General features: G+C 36.0%; 1 protein-coding gene across 3 annotated transcripts in view; it reads left to right on the forward strand.

Annotated features, from left to right (window-relative positions):
- mitfb (melanocyte inducing transcription factor b) overlaps positions 1-14965 on the forward strand; it is a 50804-nt gene that overhangs the window by 14594 nt on the left and 21245 nt on the right. For 2 of the 3 annotated variants that reach the window (XM_084098981.1, XM_084098983.1), the window contains exon 2: positions 6606-6837. In XM_084098981.1, the coding sequence (XP_083955107.1) occupies positions 6606-6837 (232 nt within the window). Of the gene's footprint in view, positions 1-19; positions 187-6605; positions 6838-14965 lie in introns of those variants that run through there. The other variant, XM_084098982.1, reaches the window with a different exon arrangement.

Below are 14965 nucleotides of genomic sequence, written 5' to 3' on the forward strand. Positions count from 1 at the left end.
TCTCCCCGTGTGCCCCTGTGTGCTGGCTGTTGGTGCCTCCCCTTTTGACACGCTCCCAGCGCAGCCGGCCCAGCGTGACTCTCAGAGCTGTCCAAGGGCGCGCAGTGCACCTTCAGCACAGGGAATAAAGATGGAGGCTCTGGGTGTCCAAGTGCAAAGTCCCTGCGTTTTCCATTGCAGCCGCTTGTGAGTACCTGTGGAGGAGTGTGTGTGTGTGTGTGTGTGTGTGTGTGTGTGTTTGGGGGGTGGATAGGATGGATAGTTTGTTTGGGTGTAGTATAAATAAATCTGTGACTATAAATATCCCTGTGCTGTGTGTCCTGTAACTTCGGGATAGAATAAGCATGCGGTGAGCATCAGAGTACACAAAAATGGTGTTTTAATATAAATCTCTGGTCATCAGTATTAGTTTTGCTTTTGTCATTTGAGTATGCGCCAGCTGAGAGTATAATTACTTGACTTTCCCAGAAAGCAATGCTGTTGCTGCATCATATAAATCTCCTTTTTGACATGTGTTGTTTGTATATAGTATCATGGGACATGACTGGCCTCAAATGAGCAGAATACACTACTTAGACAGCACATGGCAGCGCTCTGAGGTGAGTGGAGGAGGTCAGCCTCCTTCTGATGCAGAGCTCTGATTGGCCAGGGCAATCTGGGGGTGTGGCCACATAAGACTGTGAACTCATTGTTTTTCCTGACGCACATACACACATCGGAGCAGAGATGGTCCACTCATGCCGCACACACCAAAATGGAAAATTACCCCGAGCATTGCAAACACACACAGACACACACACACATTCTTTTTATAATGACAGCAGAAAATGTGCTTGGAGTGGCCAGTTCAGCTGCAGAGATTTCGTTAGGACTGATAAGGACTGTTGTGTGGAAGTGGTGCTGGCTTTTGGTCGTATGTGTAAGCTTAAAGTGTAAGGGTGTATTCACAGCAGGAAAGTCCGCTAGTTCACTTGCTTTGGTCCGGGCCAAATACAATGTTGATTTATTTTTTGTTTGTTTGTTGTGGTTCGCTTTCACACTGCCCTTTCTGCAGTGAACCAGAATTTGTGAACAAAACCACACGTGTGCTAAGGTCATCCAGTCATTGGACAGAAACTCTCAAGCAGGGAAAAGCAGGAAGTGCAAAAACAGGCTAAACATGGAGATCTCTCGTAGTGCAATTTTTATGGTGTTATCAGCTACTAACGCAATATGAAGAAACTTATGAGCATCATATGATCATATGGGGGGATGTAACATTGTAATGTAACTTTGCTTATTACTTAAAGCTCACTTGAAGTTCTTCAATATCGAAAAAATTGACAAACATGGTTTCTTTCTCAACTGTCCACTTATGACATAACCGAGAGAATACTTGCCGAGACGGGTATTTAAGTTTTTTAATATAGTTTTGTGCGCATGTGTGCGTTCAAGAGCAAGGAAATGCAAAAGAGGAATCAATTCGGTGTTTGAGCGCCTCTCTCTCTCTCTCTCTCTCTCTCTCTCTCTCTCTCTCTCTCTCTCTCTCTCTCTCTCTCTCTCTCTCTCTCTCTCTCTCTCTCTCTCTCTCTCTTTCTTTCTTTCTCTCTCTCTCTCTCTCACACTCTCTCTCTCTCTCTCTCTCTCTCTCTCTCTTTCTCTCTCTCTCTCTCTCTCTCTCTCTCTGCTTGCGCGCGCTTCGGGTGAAGATAACACGCGAGTTGAATTGTTTGAATGTGTAAATTGGCAGGACAAAACACGTCCAAATTATAAACTTTCACTATATGATGGTTAAATTTAGCAGTTAATCTGCGAATCACATGCTTGCCGAACTGTGTGGCAGCTGGTCCGTACGGATCACGGATCAACTGCTACTACAAGTACATTAGGCCCCTAATGTATAGGCATTTCATCACCCCAAATTACATAGTAAAAATCTGACCCTGTCAAAAAATATATTTTGTATCCCAATGTATTCACTAGGGATGAGTCGCGATCTTCGAATAGTCGAACTGTGTGCGAAATTCGATCATAAAATAGCTTTTTCGAATATTGTTATATTTTCGCGCAATTCCAATGTGATCTACATAACTAGCAGGGTATTTTCCTGTCGGGAACACAAGGTGTCGCTAACATGAATGAGACCCCCTACTGCGCGATCTGTTGTGTACATAGTGTAAACAAACAACAGAAGAAGAGCATTGTCGTGACCTCGTGACCGTTAACTCTGCGACCAACCATGCAACAACCAAGAAGCTTCGTGTGGGACTCGTTAAAAAAATTAACAATGATAAAGTTGAGTGTAAATTATGCCAAGCAAAGCTGGCATACCAGCATTCTACAACAATGATTCGCGAGAGTGCAAAGGGTTTTGCGCGGTAATGCAAAGTTTCTAGGTGGAACGATAAAGTTTTGCAAGGAAATCCAAAGCATTTGTGAAAGAACACAAAAGTTTTTCGATCAAAAGCAAAGTTTCTAAGGGGAATACAAAAGTTTTATAAGCCAATGCGAAGTGGATCGCATAACTTTTGTGTAGAGTTAAAAATTTTCAAGCAAATGTTGTTATTGTATAATAATACAGTGGATTTAAATTCTTTGCAATGAAAGGCACTTCACATCATTTTAATATTTTCTTTTTTATTGATAGATAAATTGGTGGATTCAAATCCGAAAATAAGATTATTCAATAAGTTTATTATTTATATGCTTTTAACAATGCACCTGTTACACTGACTAATTAATGTATTAAAAGCTAAAAGGGAATCATGTCCATTATTGGTCTCAATTACTACAAGAGGAAGACCATCATGTGAAGGATTTGTTAAAGAGATTGCATAATTAGGTTTCATAACTTTGAACTCTAGTAACATGATCATTGATCGGTTGATGTGTTTTATGAAGTTGGCTTTAGTAAAGCAAATTAGCACTTGCATGATCATTAGAGAAACAGACAGAATACCGAATTTTAAAGTCCCATCAGTAAAGTGTGTTAAGAGTGATCCACAACAGTTTAGTCATGTGTGAGTAAGTCCATCGCCTTTGATTCAGTAGTCATGATTCAGTCGTGCCAGACAAACCATGATCAGTTTTTAAACTGAGGAACTATGATGCATCAAAAACACGCGTGTTTGCCACTCCTGACCCAGAATCAATGTCCCTGCATTTCTTCTTTCTCTCCTTTCTTCTTATGTGTCTTCCCCAATTTTTGTAACTGTTTCATAAGTTTGATTGTATAAATATGTTTTGGAGTTTAGTCAGGGTGACTGATTATTCAATCGAAGCTGTGAGGGACTGAAGTAAATGGGTTGAGCTTTTGTTAATGTGGTGTTGATCGTTCAGTCGACAAAACATTGAAAATACGACTTTTTAGAAAATGTCCATTGACCAAAAGCACTGGAAAAAGTCAAATTAGACGTAAGTTGTGACATAAGACGTCTATTCTGACACAAAAACATTAGTTTTACATCCAAATAAAAGTTTGGTAGTTTAACATTTGAAAGAAAAAATTAAGACCATTTAAAAGTAATATTACAATATTAGTATTGTAATTTTACAGTTGTAAAAATTGTAAATCAAAATGATTAATATTATTATATTTTTCTTGATATAAGGTGGTGGTGGAAAAAATATGAGATGGGAGGGAAAATAATAAGCCAATGCTTTTGCGTCCCCCTGTCAAACTTTGTGTTCCCTCGCATTTTTTTTTTTTTCATAAGTTTCTTCTTAAAAAAAAAAAAGCAAAACAAATGCTTTTAGTTTGATTCAAATAAAAAAAATGTATGATACTTGCAGTGCTAACTTACTGAATCAAATGTAAAGTACTTGATTATAGTTTTAACTGTAGTGTGTTATTTGATAATAGATTTAAAGTTGGTATATTTTAAATGTACTAAATTGCAACTTCATCAAATACAAATGTGTAATATATATATATTGAAATACATGACAATGAAAATTACATTAAAGTATATTTTAGTTTATCATAAATTCTTGTCAGTACATTTTAACCATATTTCAAAGACAATAAAAGTAATTTTGAAATTGCATATATAAAGATGTACATAAGTTGTATTGAAGCTTGTTTCCGCCATGGAATAATTGTGACTTTTTATCTCAAAATTCAGAGTTTTTTCTCTGAATTGTGAGATAAAAAGTCACAGTTTTTCATTTTTTTTTTATTCAGTGGCGGAAACAAGCTTTCATAAAGTCGTACTTAAGTGGGTCAAAAAAGCACTCAAAAGATTAGCCAGTTGTGTTTATTATAAATTTTAACTATAATACATTTTCATTTCATTGCTTTCATGAACAACGGCCCTTAATATGTCTGGTCAGAAACAGAAATGTAAAGTTGTAGACAGTGAGATTACACATGTTTAAACCACAGTGCTAGGCAAGTGCTGTAGACTAGCGTTTGACAGGGCCAGACGAGCTAATTAGAGCGATTACTGCACAGCTGGATTGGCTGGCCGCTTGGCAGAGGCGCATCAAAAGGATCAGCGGCGAGGAGAAGGCCTCATCTCGACAGCGCGTCGTCTGGGTTTCTGGGTGGAAAAACGTGCGGCGTTTGGAGCCAGCAGTTCCTCTACTGAATCACGAAGAGAACTGAAAGTGCGTGAGGGAACACGTTGTGTAAGTTCCTCAGCTGGACTGGGATCTGTGGGGCACTGTAGAAGAAACTGATGGCGAAATAGTGGGAGAAAAGCTGTGGGAGAAAGAAAACATAAACAGCCGCAAAACTGAAAACATCAGCTGATGTAGAGGAAGTAGAGCCTGGTTTTGTTGCATTACATGGGTTTTCACCTTCAGATCTAGTTTTTCTCGGGAGAGAGATTTGCTTGAGTCGTTGTTGCGAGTCGTCGCATTGAATCAGCGTCCGGAAGGTCCGGCCCAGTTCTGTGATTATGCCACAAACATCAACCACTCTCCGTGTATTAACAAGGACACTGTTAGACTTAGAGGTGGTAGTTAAGGCCTTATAAATGCTTCAAGTTTATAACTAATTATATTTGATGCTGATCGGTCACTTTCGTTATTCTGCCGTCAACTATGTTATATTGTCAGTGTCTGATATCTTTTGCTAGTTTCATGCTGCTCTTTCTGCTGCCATATTTTTTTTTTAAATCTTTTGCTTTGTGTTTTTATATAGCAAGTTACCAAATCTCCTTAGTCATGTGTCCAATTAAAGACGAAAAGCCCGTAAAATGTAAACCTTTTTGGAGCCTTAGTCTAGCGGTTAGCATGCTTGTTCCAACATGGTACATATTTGAAGCCATCTTGGATCATTTCCCAATTCCATTTCCTCCTCTTTTCTCTGTAATTTCTACTATGAATAAAAGGGCCAGAAAATGTGTTTTCATTTTGTGGAGAAAATGTCAGTGATACCCTTGCTTAAAAGAAGTGAACTTAATTGTATTGAATGTGCATTTGTAGTGCACTTCAACTCTTAAAAGTACATTTTACTTGCAGATAATATAAAGTCCACTTTCATGGTGTTCCTTAACACTTAAGTACACTTTTAAATGTGAACTTAGTTTGTAATAATGTCAAATTAAAAGTTTTAAAGTACATTTTAAATCATGTTTTATTAATCTTTTGTCATGTTTTAAAGTGCACTTATTTTAATGGCTTGACTAACTCACTGAATCAAATGTAAAGTACTTGATTATAGTTTTAACTGTAGTTTGTTATTTGATATTATATTAAGTTGATATATGTTAATTGTACTAAATTGCAACTTCATTTACAAATGTGTAATATATATTGAAATAAATTAATTAATTAAGTATATTTTAGTTTATCATAAATTCTTGTCAGTACATTAGGCTGTACATTTTCAAACCATATTTCAAAGACAATAAAAGTAATTATGAAATTGCATATATAAAGATGTACATAAGTTGTATTGAAGCTTGTTTCCGCCATGGAATAATTATGATTTTTTATCTCAAAATTCGGACTTGTTTGTGAGATAAAAAGTCACAATTACCTGTTTTTCATTTTTTTATTCAGTGGCGGAAACAAGCTTTCATAAAGTCGTACTTAAGTGGGTCAAAAAAGCACTCAAAAGATTAGCCAGTTGTGTTTATTATAAATTTAAACTATAATACATTTTCATTTCATTGCAGTAAATATACAATTAAGTGTCTGAAAACATTACACTCGGCTCACGCTTAAGTATACAGTATTCTTTTAAAGTGTAATATTGTTAGTGTGTCCTATAGGGTGTTGTGGGAGGTTTGCTAGGTGGTTTCTTTTTTGTGGAAGTGAAATGCATTTTTCCACCGATTTTATTGTCCACTATGGGTAAAAAAAAGGTCCAATAATAATTCCAAAACTCCTCAACAAACCGCATGCGTTTGTATATCATGTCAGCAGAACATTTGTGGTCTAAGTTATGCAAGTTTAATACTTAGGGGTTTGTTCAAACTCATAACCGTATAGTAGTGATGCTTAGCTTAGCTTTCCAATCCAACTCGATCCCTGTGGTTCAAATAATTATGCTTCCTAATTAACTACCAGGATCTCTAAATAATTTAATTATCCAGCACCTAGTGTAGCAAACACGGTCCCTCTACAGAGCCCCGCTCCTCAACTCTCTCCCTGTCTGTGTGTCTGTCTGCCTGCAGTAATCCCTCTGAGCATCAGCATGGCTCCTGTAAGCCCCCGCTGGGCTCGTCGGCCGTGACCTCTCGGATCCTGCTCCGCCAGCAGCTGATGCGCGAGCAGCTCCAAGAGCAGGAGCGGCGAGAGCGGCGAGAGCGGCAGAGCTCAGCGTACGTCACCCAGAGCCCCGCCATCAACGTCAGCGCACCCCCCGGCCCGCCCAGCGCCACACAGGTGCCCGTGGAGGTGCTGAAGGTACCCACCGCAATCACACTCGTTCATCAGTCACGTGTTTCAAATGTAACCGTTTACTGAAACTGTAGACAATATTTTGTTTTATATGTAAATAATAATTTTTTCTTAAATATATACAGTATATGTGTGTATTTATATATGCAAAATAATTATACACAGTACACACACATATATAACACAAACTTTTATTTTGGACGCAAGTTAATTAATCGTGATTAATCGCTGGTTAATCGTCGTAATATTTTTTTATGTTTTGTGTCGTATTTGATGCATTAGGCTTGATATATCGTGAGAATATGGAGCTCAAACTCGAGGAGGAAGAAACTATGATTTAATTCAGAGGCCCAAACTGAGCAGAAACATGCAGTTTGCTTCAGTTGCTGATATTTCTGTGGCCAGGAAGGAAGATGAAATTCTGATAATTAGGAATGTAAATCAATAAAATCTTTATAACAACTTTATAGCAGATTACTCGTATAAAAATATCAGTTGTCACTCTATATCTCCCAATAAAATGTCATTAAGTAAGATGACATTTAAACGTTTAGCTGAGTAGTTTTAAAACATAATGCAATGCAAGACAACGATGATTGAGAGATGAACAAATAAACATTGGAAAAAAGTTTAATCTTGAAATATTACTAACAATATAAAAGTTAGTCTTACATTTTTGCTTTACAGCAAAAAGATGCATGAACTACAACCTGAAGAGAGTCGTTTTACTCATAAACTGTCAATCATGTAGAAGAATGTAGGACAGGTTTTTAAGTTTTGAGCATGTTGATGATTTAGAGGCCTTAGAAATGTGTGTATCAAATATGATAGAGTAGGCTTTCTAGGGATAAGATTTAATGGCAGTGTTTTTACGATTTAGTGCATGTTGTGTTAATATTATCGGTGCTTCACTTTCTTGGCATGTCGGCTAAGAATGTCTCAAAATGCAACTGAGATTATGAAGTGAATTCAAACTCTGCATTTAATGCAATGCAATAAAAAATCCTTACAGGCTGCACGCAAAAACAAACATAAAACGTGAACGGTATAGTCAGATTCATGAAACAAATGACTCACTTGTGCCAGTTAAAATGTACAGCATGACCAGCGTAGCTCAATTTCCGAATTCTCTGAGGCATTTTTTTTTAAATGAAAATGTAAAAAAGATTTGAATCAGTTCGAAACACTGCCCTTATACAGAGGTGGACGAAGTACACAACTTCCTTACTTGAGTAAAAGTACAGATACTACTGGTCAAATATTACTCCGTTACAAGTAAAAGTTGTAAAGACCTATTTTTACTTAAGTAAAAGTACAGAAGTACTCGTTTTTAAAAATACTTAAGTATCAAAAGTAAAAAGTAAATGTCAATGCATTGTTTTATTATTGTTGCATTGTTGTATGTAATACTTAAAGTACCGTATGCCTCTGAATCTATGCCTACCTGCCCTCATATCAATATCAAATTTATTTCTAGAACACAGTTCCAGTAGTGGGATTGAATGTGAGATTGAATAAGTCACTCAATAACGTCCACAATGGTTTCGGACACCCAAATGGCTGTTCCCTCAAATATTGCCCTATTTAAAGTTTTTTGGCTTTTAGTATGAATATGTTAGCCTTACTGTTATCTATAAGCTACTGTGCTCCAAAAAAGTGACAAAAGTCACATTTAGAAGACCAAACCCAACGTTGAAAATGAAAATCAGGTTTATGTCAGAATCCAATGTCAGATTGACGTTGATCTCCAATGTTGGACAGACGTTGTATTATGGTTGAAAATGAAAATCGGGTTGACGTCAGAAACCAACATCAGTCGGGTTCTGACGTCAACCCGACTTTTTATTTTCAATCAATATCCAACGTCAATCTGACGTCGGGTTCTGACGTCAACCCGACTTTCATTTCCAACCAAAATGCAACCCCACAATAAAAATCATCCACTGACTGATGTTACTTTCTACTCAAGGACCTTGGCAGGATTGTAGTGGAGTAAAAAGTACGATATTTGTCTTTCAAATGTAGTGAAGTTAAAGTAAAAAGTTTCCAGAAAAAATAATACTCAAGTAAAGTACAGATACTCAAAAAGTGTACTTAAGTACAGTACTCAAGTAAATGTACTTTGTTACTGTCCACCTCTGCCCTTATATCACAGAAAAATTATTTCTCATATATATTTATGCTAAATTATTCAACATTATAACTGAAATATGCCCAATTAAAGTATATGTGAATAAAATCAATATCTTGTAAATTGGGATCAAAATGAATCTCATCCTGCATCACAAAATAATAATCGGATAACAAAAAATCGTTTAAAAATGCTACTATTGTAAAATTGTACTAAAGGCGTGAAATGCTGGCAAATGTGCAGTTGAAACGGGTGAATGGTTGGCATGTCTAACTTGTGCTGCCAGATTCAGTGCTGCCAACTATTTTCAGTGGAAAGTAGCTAAAGCCTACTCAAAAAGTCTCTAGATGTCGCTAGATGACATAATGCGCCAACTGTCGGCACTTTACATCTGTTTTCTCTCCTAATCCATTCTCAGATACTGCATTTTAATATAATATACAGCCGAATGTCCATTAAAGCTGTTTTAATTTACATATTTTCAGTCAGACAGCGGAAAGAGTATGATATAGTGACTGACTACTTGCTATAAATTTGTCGCTAGTCGCTTTTTTGAAAAAAACGCCACTAATCTAGCAACTAAGTTGGCAACACTGGCAAGATTGTCTTTAAACCGTTGTTTCGCGATGACACTAGTTGACCTTAAAGAGAAAACTGAGCATAGCAAAAGATCGTTCAGGGTAATGTTCGCTATAGCGCCCCTTGTGGCGACTCCGAGAATGCAGCACATACTCTCACTGAATTCTGACACACTCTGGAATGTAACAACATGTGAAATCAAATAATTGGACAGGATTTCACAGTAAAGCCTCAGTTGGCCATATCATAGCTGGTATCGTTCTCCATGACTTTTCATGGTTTGGCTGCGCTAAATAGCATATCATGCATTTGTTCTTCTGCTCAGTTCAACTTGAGCTCGAGTCTTTATCAGCCCAAGCGTGTCTGATTATGATACTGTCCGTAAGGAAGGGGAGGGAACGGGGTGGGCAGGGGACAGTGAAGTGTGTTAAAACGCATATGGGGATTATCTTTCCCCAGAGAATTCCTCTTTAATGCATGCTGTGCTCCAGCCTCTTGGAATTAGCCATCTTTAATCCTATTTGCTCAGCTACATTCAAAATCTTTTCATAGCTTTGATTCCTTGTTAGTCTGCGGAACTATAGACTGTTACTGATTTCTGTGCTATTGTGCACAGACTGTGATAAATGCAACAAAATCTGCTGCATCCCAAAGGACTCGGGCTGCTAATGTCACTCGGTAAGAGCCGTTATGTTACATTTGCTATTGTGCTCAGTTTTTTCGGGGAAAAATTATTGCGCCGCTATTAACTGTCTGTGATTGGGTCACAGGGATGGGAAACAGTCATGTGCGTTGATTGTTGTTTTATTCTATAACTAGAATATTCAGTTCTATGTATATGAATGTTCAAATGTGCATCAGCAATAGTGATATTGCATGACTATATTCATATTTTTTTGTATTTTTCTAGTTCAGTTTCTACCCATGTTGAGGTCTGGTCTAGTTAATGTGCTCTGGTTATTTTCAAGTTCAGATATCAAGTTTAAAGACAATATTAGTCTTTCTTACTGTTCCATTCAATTATTCTTTAGTATTTTTTTCTATGATTTATCTGTTTCTTTAATATTTTCAGTTTAATTAACTATTTGTATCTGCTTCATTGCTGTTTTATAAATGAAACCTAATTTTAGATTAACTTTATTAATATGAATATTGTATGAATATTAACTAATATTCTTGTTGGATGTAAACCAGTTTAAAATTGGACAGATTTAGGACAGGGTTAAAAAAAAAAATAAAAAAAAAAAATGTCATTACATATAATAAAATAAACATTAATTGAAATAAATACAATATAAAAACCTAAACGTATTTTATTTCAGCTAGTCGGCAAAAACTTTTCTCGTTTTCATTTAGTTTAATTTGATGTACTAAAACTGAAATAAAAATTAATAAAAATTATATTTTATTTTTCACAAAAAAAGCAAAAACTTATAAAAATGACAAAAACGCACAACAAAATTACTAAAACTTTAACTGAAATGGAAAAATATAAGCATTAAATCTAATACAAATATTAATAAAAACTACAATAACATCTCTATGATATTAAACAACACTAATTTAGGAGTAGGTTCTACTCATGTGTCACTTGTTCTTTGCAACATTTCTATTTGTACATACTTTGTTGAAACACCTTAGGGATATTTATGAAGCAATTAATTCTCCCATATTTTGATTCTCACACAGCAGTTTTTGAAAGACGTGTGAAATGTACTATATTTATGCGTGGCGCTCCCCTGTCAACAGAAGCTGATTACACAAATCAAGACCACCCAGCATGCAACGGCCAGTCTGATCCAAATACTGTATAACGAATGAAATGTTTTTAAAATTAAGGAAAAGTGCATGATGCTTTTGATATTTTATGAATATTTTAGGATAAAGCATACATTTTTTTTGTAAATACTGATTTCTAAATTTCACCGTGCATTAATTGAACGATAAGACAGAATATAAATGTATAAGAAAATGAGCGTTGTTTTAAACATATGGCATACGGAGAGAAAGTATGTGGTTGAATGTTGACACCTTGAGGAATCACCGTAGTCGTGTTTGAAAACGACTGATTCTTGAGCGTCTGATTTAGAGTGGCTCATATCAAAGGATGAAAAGGGCATGGCATGTACTCCTTAACGTAGTATTTATGTTCAGTCAGTCGTTACTTATGCTAAGCTGATGATGTGCTGGTCATTCAATCCATTGAACGGCTGTCAACAATTTAAACACACTGCCTTCCATGCAAACACATGCGCAGATTTTATTTGACCACAAACACAGTGTTTTGGTTGTAACCGCAATATAAACAATACAGACCGGAACATTGAAGTTTTTCATTGTACCTCTAAAAGAATGTGAATGCATTAGTACGACTTACGGACTGTAACATTATAGCCAAAAGCAGAAGTATTTGAAAAAAATGTAATTTCTATTCATTCATAAATGAGTGGATTTTAGTTTTTTTAGTTTAGATTTATGGACCTAACCTTGAAATCCACTGTTTATATTTTATCCATGATACATTTTATTAACATTAGAAATATATATATATATATATATATATATATATATATATATATATATATATATATAATCTATGCATAATAGGTTTAGTCCAGGTAAGATTTCGTTATCAAGGAATTAATTTGGCAGTTGCAGAAACTGAAATCCAGTAAGAAATATAAAAGGTGGGGTTACACTTTATTTTAGTTAATTATCTTAAATTATATATTTAATTACTGATTAATATTACACTGTAAAAATAATTTTTCAAAGCAGCAAATACAACAAAGGTTAGTAGAGAACGTTTTACAAGAAAATAATATTTCAGTCTTTCTGCTTAAACGTGATGTTTAATTCAGTGTTACTTGCTGTTACTTGTATAATTTGCTAACAATTTTAAAGTGAAAATTGTTTCTACACCAATTTTCTTTCAGTGTAATTAACAACATGTACTTTCTGTAGGGTTAAAGTTTGGATTAGGGTTTGGTTCATGGTTAGTTGCATGTACTTTTGCATGCTGTTATTACCATAGTAAGTACTTGTAACGTGTAATAATAACATGGGTGGAGTTTAGTTTTTTAGGTTTTTAGTTTAGATTTATGGACCTAACCTTGAAATCCACTGTTTATATTTTATCCATGATACATTTTATTAACATTTTTTATATATATAATACAAGATTTCTTTATCAAGGAATTAACTTGGCAGTTGCGGAAACTGAAATCCAATAAGAAATATAAAAGGTGGGGTTACACTTTATTTTAGTTAATTATCTTAAATTATACATTTAATTACTGATTAATATTACACTGTAAAAATAATTTTTCAAAGCGGCAAATACAACAAAGGTTAGTGGAGAAAGTTTTACTAGAAAATACTGTTTCAGTCTTTCTGCTTAAACATGTTTAATTCAGTGTGTTACTAAAATTGTTTCTACACCAATTTTCTTTCAGTGTAATTAACAACATGAACTTTCTGTAGGGTTAAAGTTAGGATTAGGATTTGGTTCTTGGTTAGTTGCATGTACTTTTGCATGCTGTTATTACTATAGTAAGTACTTGTAACGTGTAATAATGGATTCAGACAACACATTTTTTTGTCTGTTACAATATTTTTGTCTATTACGATAGTTACGATCTGCGTCAGATTAGCGTTTTTTGACTCCTATATTCTTGTCGTGTCGTGAACGAGAAACATGTTAGACTACACGTTGCTTCCCGACCAATCATTGTTTGCCGTCTTTAACGATATGCATGATGTCATCGAGGAGGCGGAACTAGGACTAACTCCTGGAAACAAGAGCGTAAACAAACAATGGTTGTACTAGCCTAATGCTAATTCCAGTACTCACCGGGTTGCTGAAGTGCCTCCACTATCGTTCTCCATCATTTATCTTTTTCACATAGGTAGAAGTATTGTTGTAGAAGTATTATTGCACATAGGAGGAAGTATTGTGAGCTCCACGAACCTTTCCTCCATTGCATAATTCCACCTAGCAGCACCAATACCATCGTCTCTCTCTCGTTTCATGTTTACAGAAGAGCTTCTGTGCTCTTATTGGTCAATATCGGCTGATATCATGTAGTCTGAACCCGGCATAACAAGGACACTGTCAAATAAAGTGTTACCAGGTGGACTTTAAATACTTAATTACAAAAAGTTATAAATAAATAGTAATGAGAATGAGTCGAAACTTAGACCTATAATAAAAGTATTTAGAAAAGTACAGTGAATTAGAAAATTAAAGAACATGCAATTGATTGTGAATAAAATGGTTGAACCCATTTTAAACTAAGCTCTGATTGTGTCTTTGATAGACTTTAACTGTTTAAATCATTTCCCACTGAAACCCATAAATGACAGATTTTAGAAGTTCCAGTAATACAAGAGGGGATGAAAGCTTTTCCTTTCTTTTCTTTTTTATGAGAATAAAAATGAGCAAACGATCAAAAGAAAGAAGAAAAAAAGAAAGCACAAAAGCTTTGAGTCTGCCCGTCTCTGACTAGCTTAGTCGCCCCTTTCCCAAAGCGACGCAGAGGTGTACCAGGCAGAGCCGCTGGACTTGAAAAGTGAAAACATTAAGTTCAGATGAGTTTGTCTAAAGACTGATTGGCCCCTAATTAGCCAAGTGACCTTTGATCTTTTCAGAAATAAGTACGGGATCAGGTTTAGGAGGGAGACAAAGGCAAGAACAGTCTTAGCACACACCAAACGCTAATTCAGCAAAGAATGCCTGTAATTAGGAGCGACTGTTTCATTCCAAGGCATATTTAACATTGGGAAAAGGGAAAATAAGCTGAAAAAGTGGGATCATAGTCGAGGGATCAATTTCACCATTGGCTATTCACAATATTCCAAAGGGGGGGAATAACAAAACACAAGAAAAATGTTTAGCTTATGGATTTGACTTTTGGCATCGCCTGACACCGTCCTCTTAAACGTATGGTTTGTACTGGTTCGTGAAACGTAGAAGAAGCCTGTAGACGAATAAAACTTCCTAAAGACCCGTGTCTTTGTTCCCTCCACTTTAGCCCTGATGCATTTGAGGCTTTTAGTAGACCACAACTACTGAAAGAGCTTACAGGTGGTGATGGATATAAGCGTATATAAGCTTAAAGCTACACTGTGTAGGATTTTCTCCCATCTAGCGGTGAAATTGTTTATGACTATCAACTGAATATTACTTTCTAGCCCCTCCCATTCCGAGGGCGTTTTAACTCCTACGGTGGCCGTATTATTTCAAATCTGCCGGCAGTCGCGAGTAATCTCCCCCTCGCATTCGTCACGGTGCCGCTGAGTGTCAAAACGCGAAAGGCGAAGCTTGAATTTCCAGGTATGTCCCTCTTTGGCACATGTATTTTCAAGATGGAGGCGCAACATGGCTGCCGCCATTCGAGCGACTCGCTCATATGTATTCTGAAT

This window comes from Abramis brama (assembly GCF_963993115.1).
Source record: "Abramis brama genome assembly, chromosome: 22".
In the NCBI taxonomy this organism is placed as follows: Eukaryota; Metazoa; Chordata; class Actinopteri; order Cypriniformes; family Leuciscidae; genus Abramis; species Abramis brama.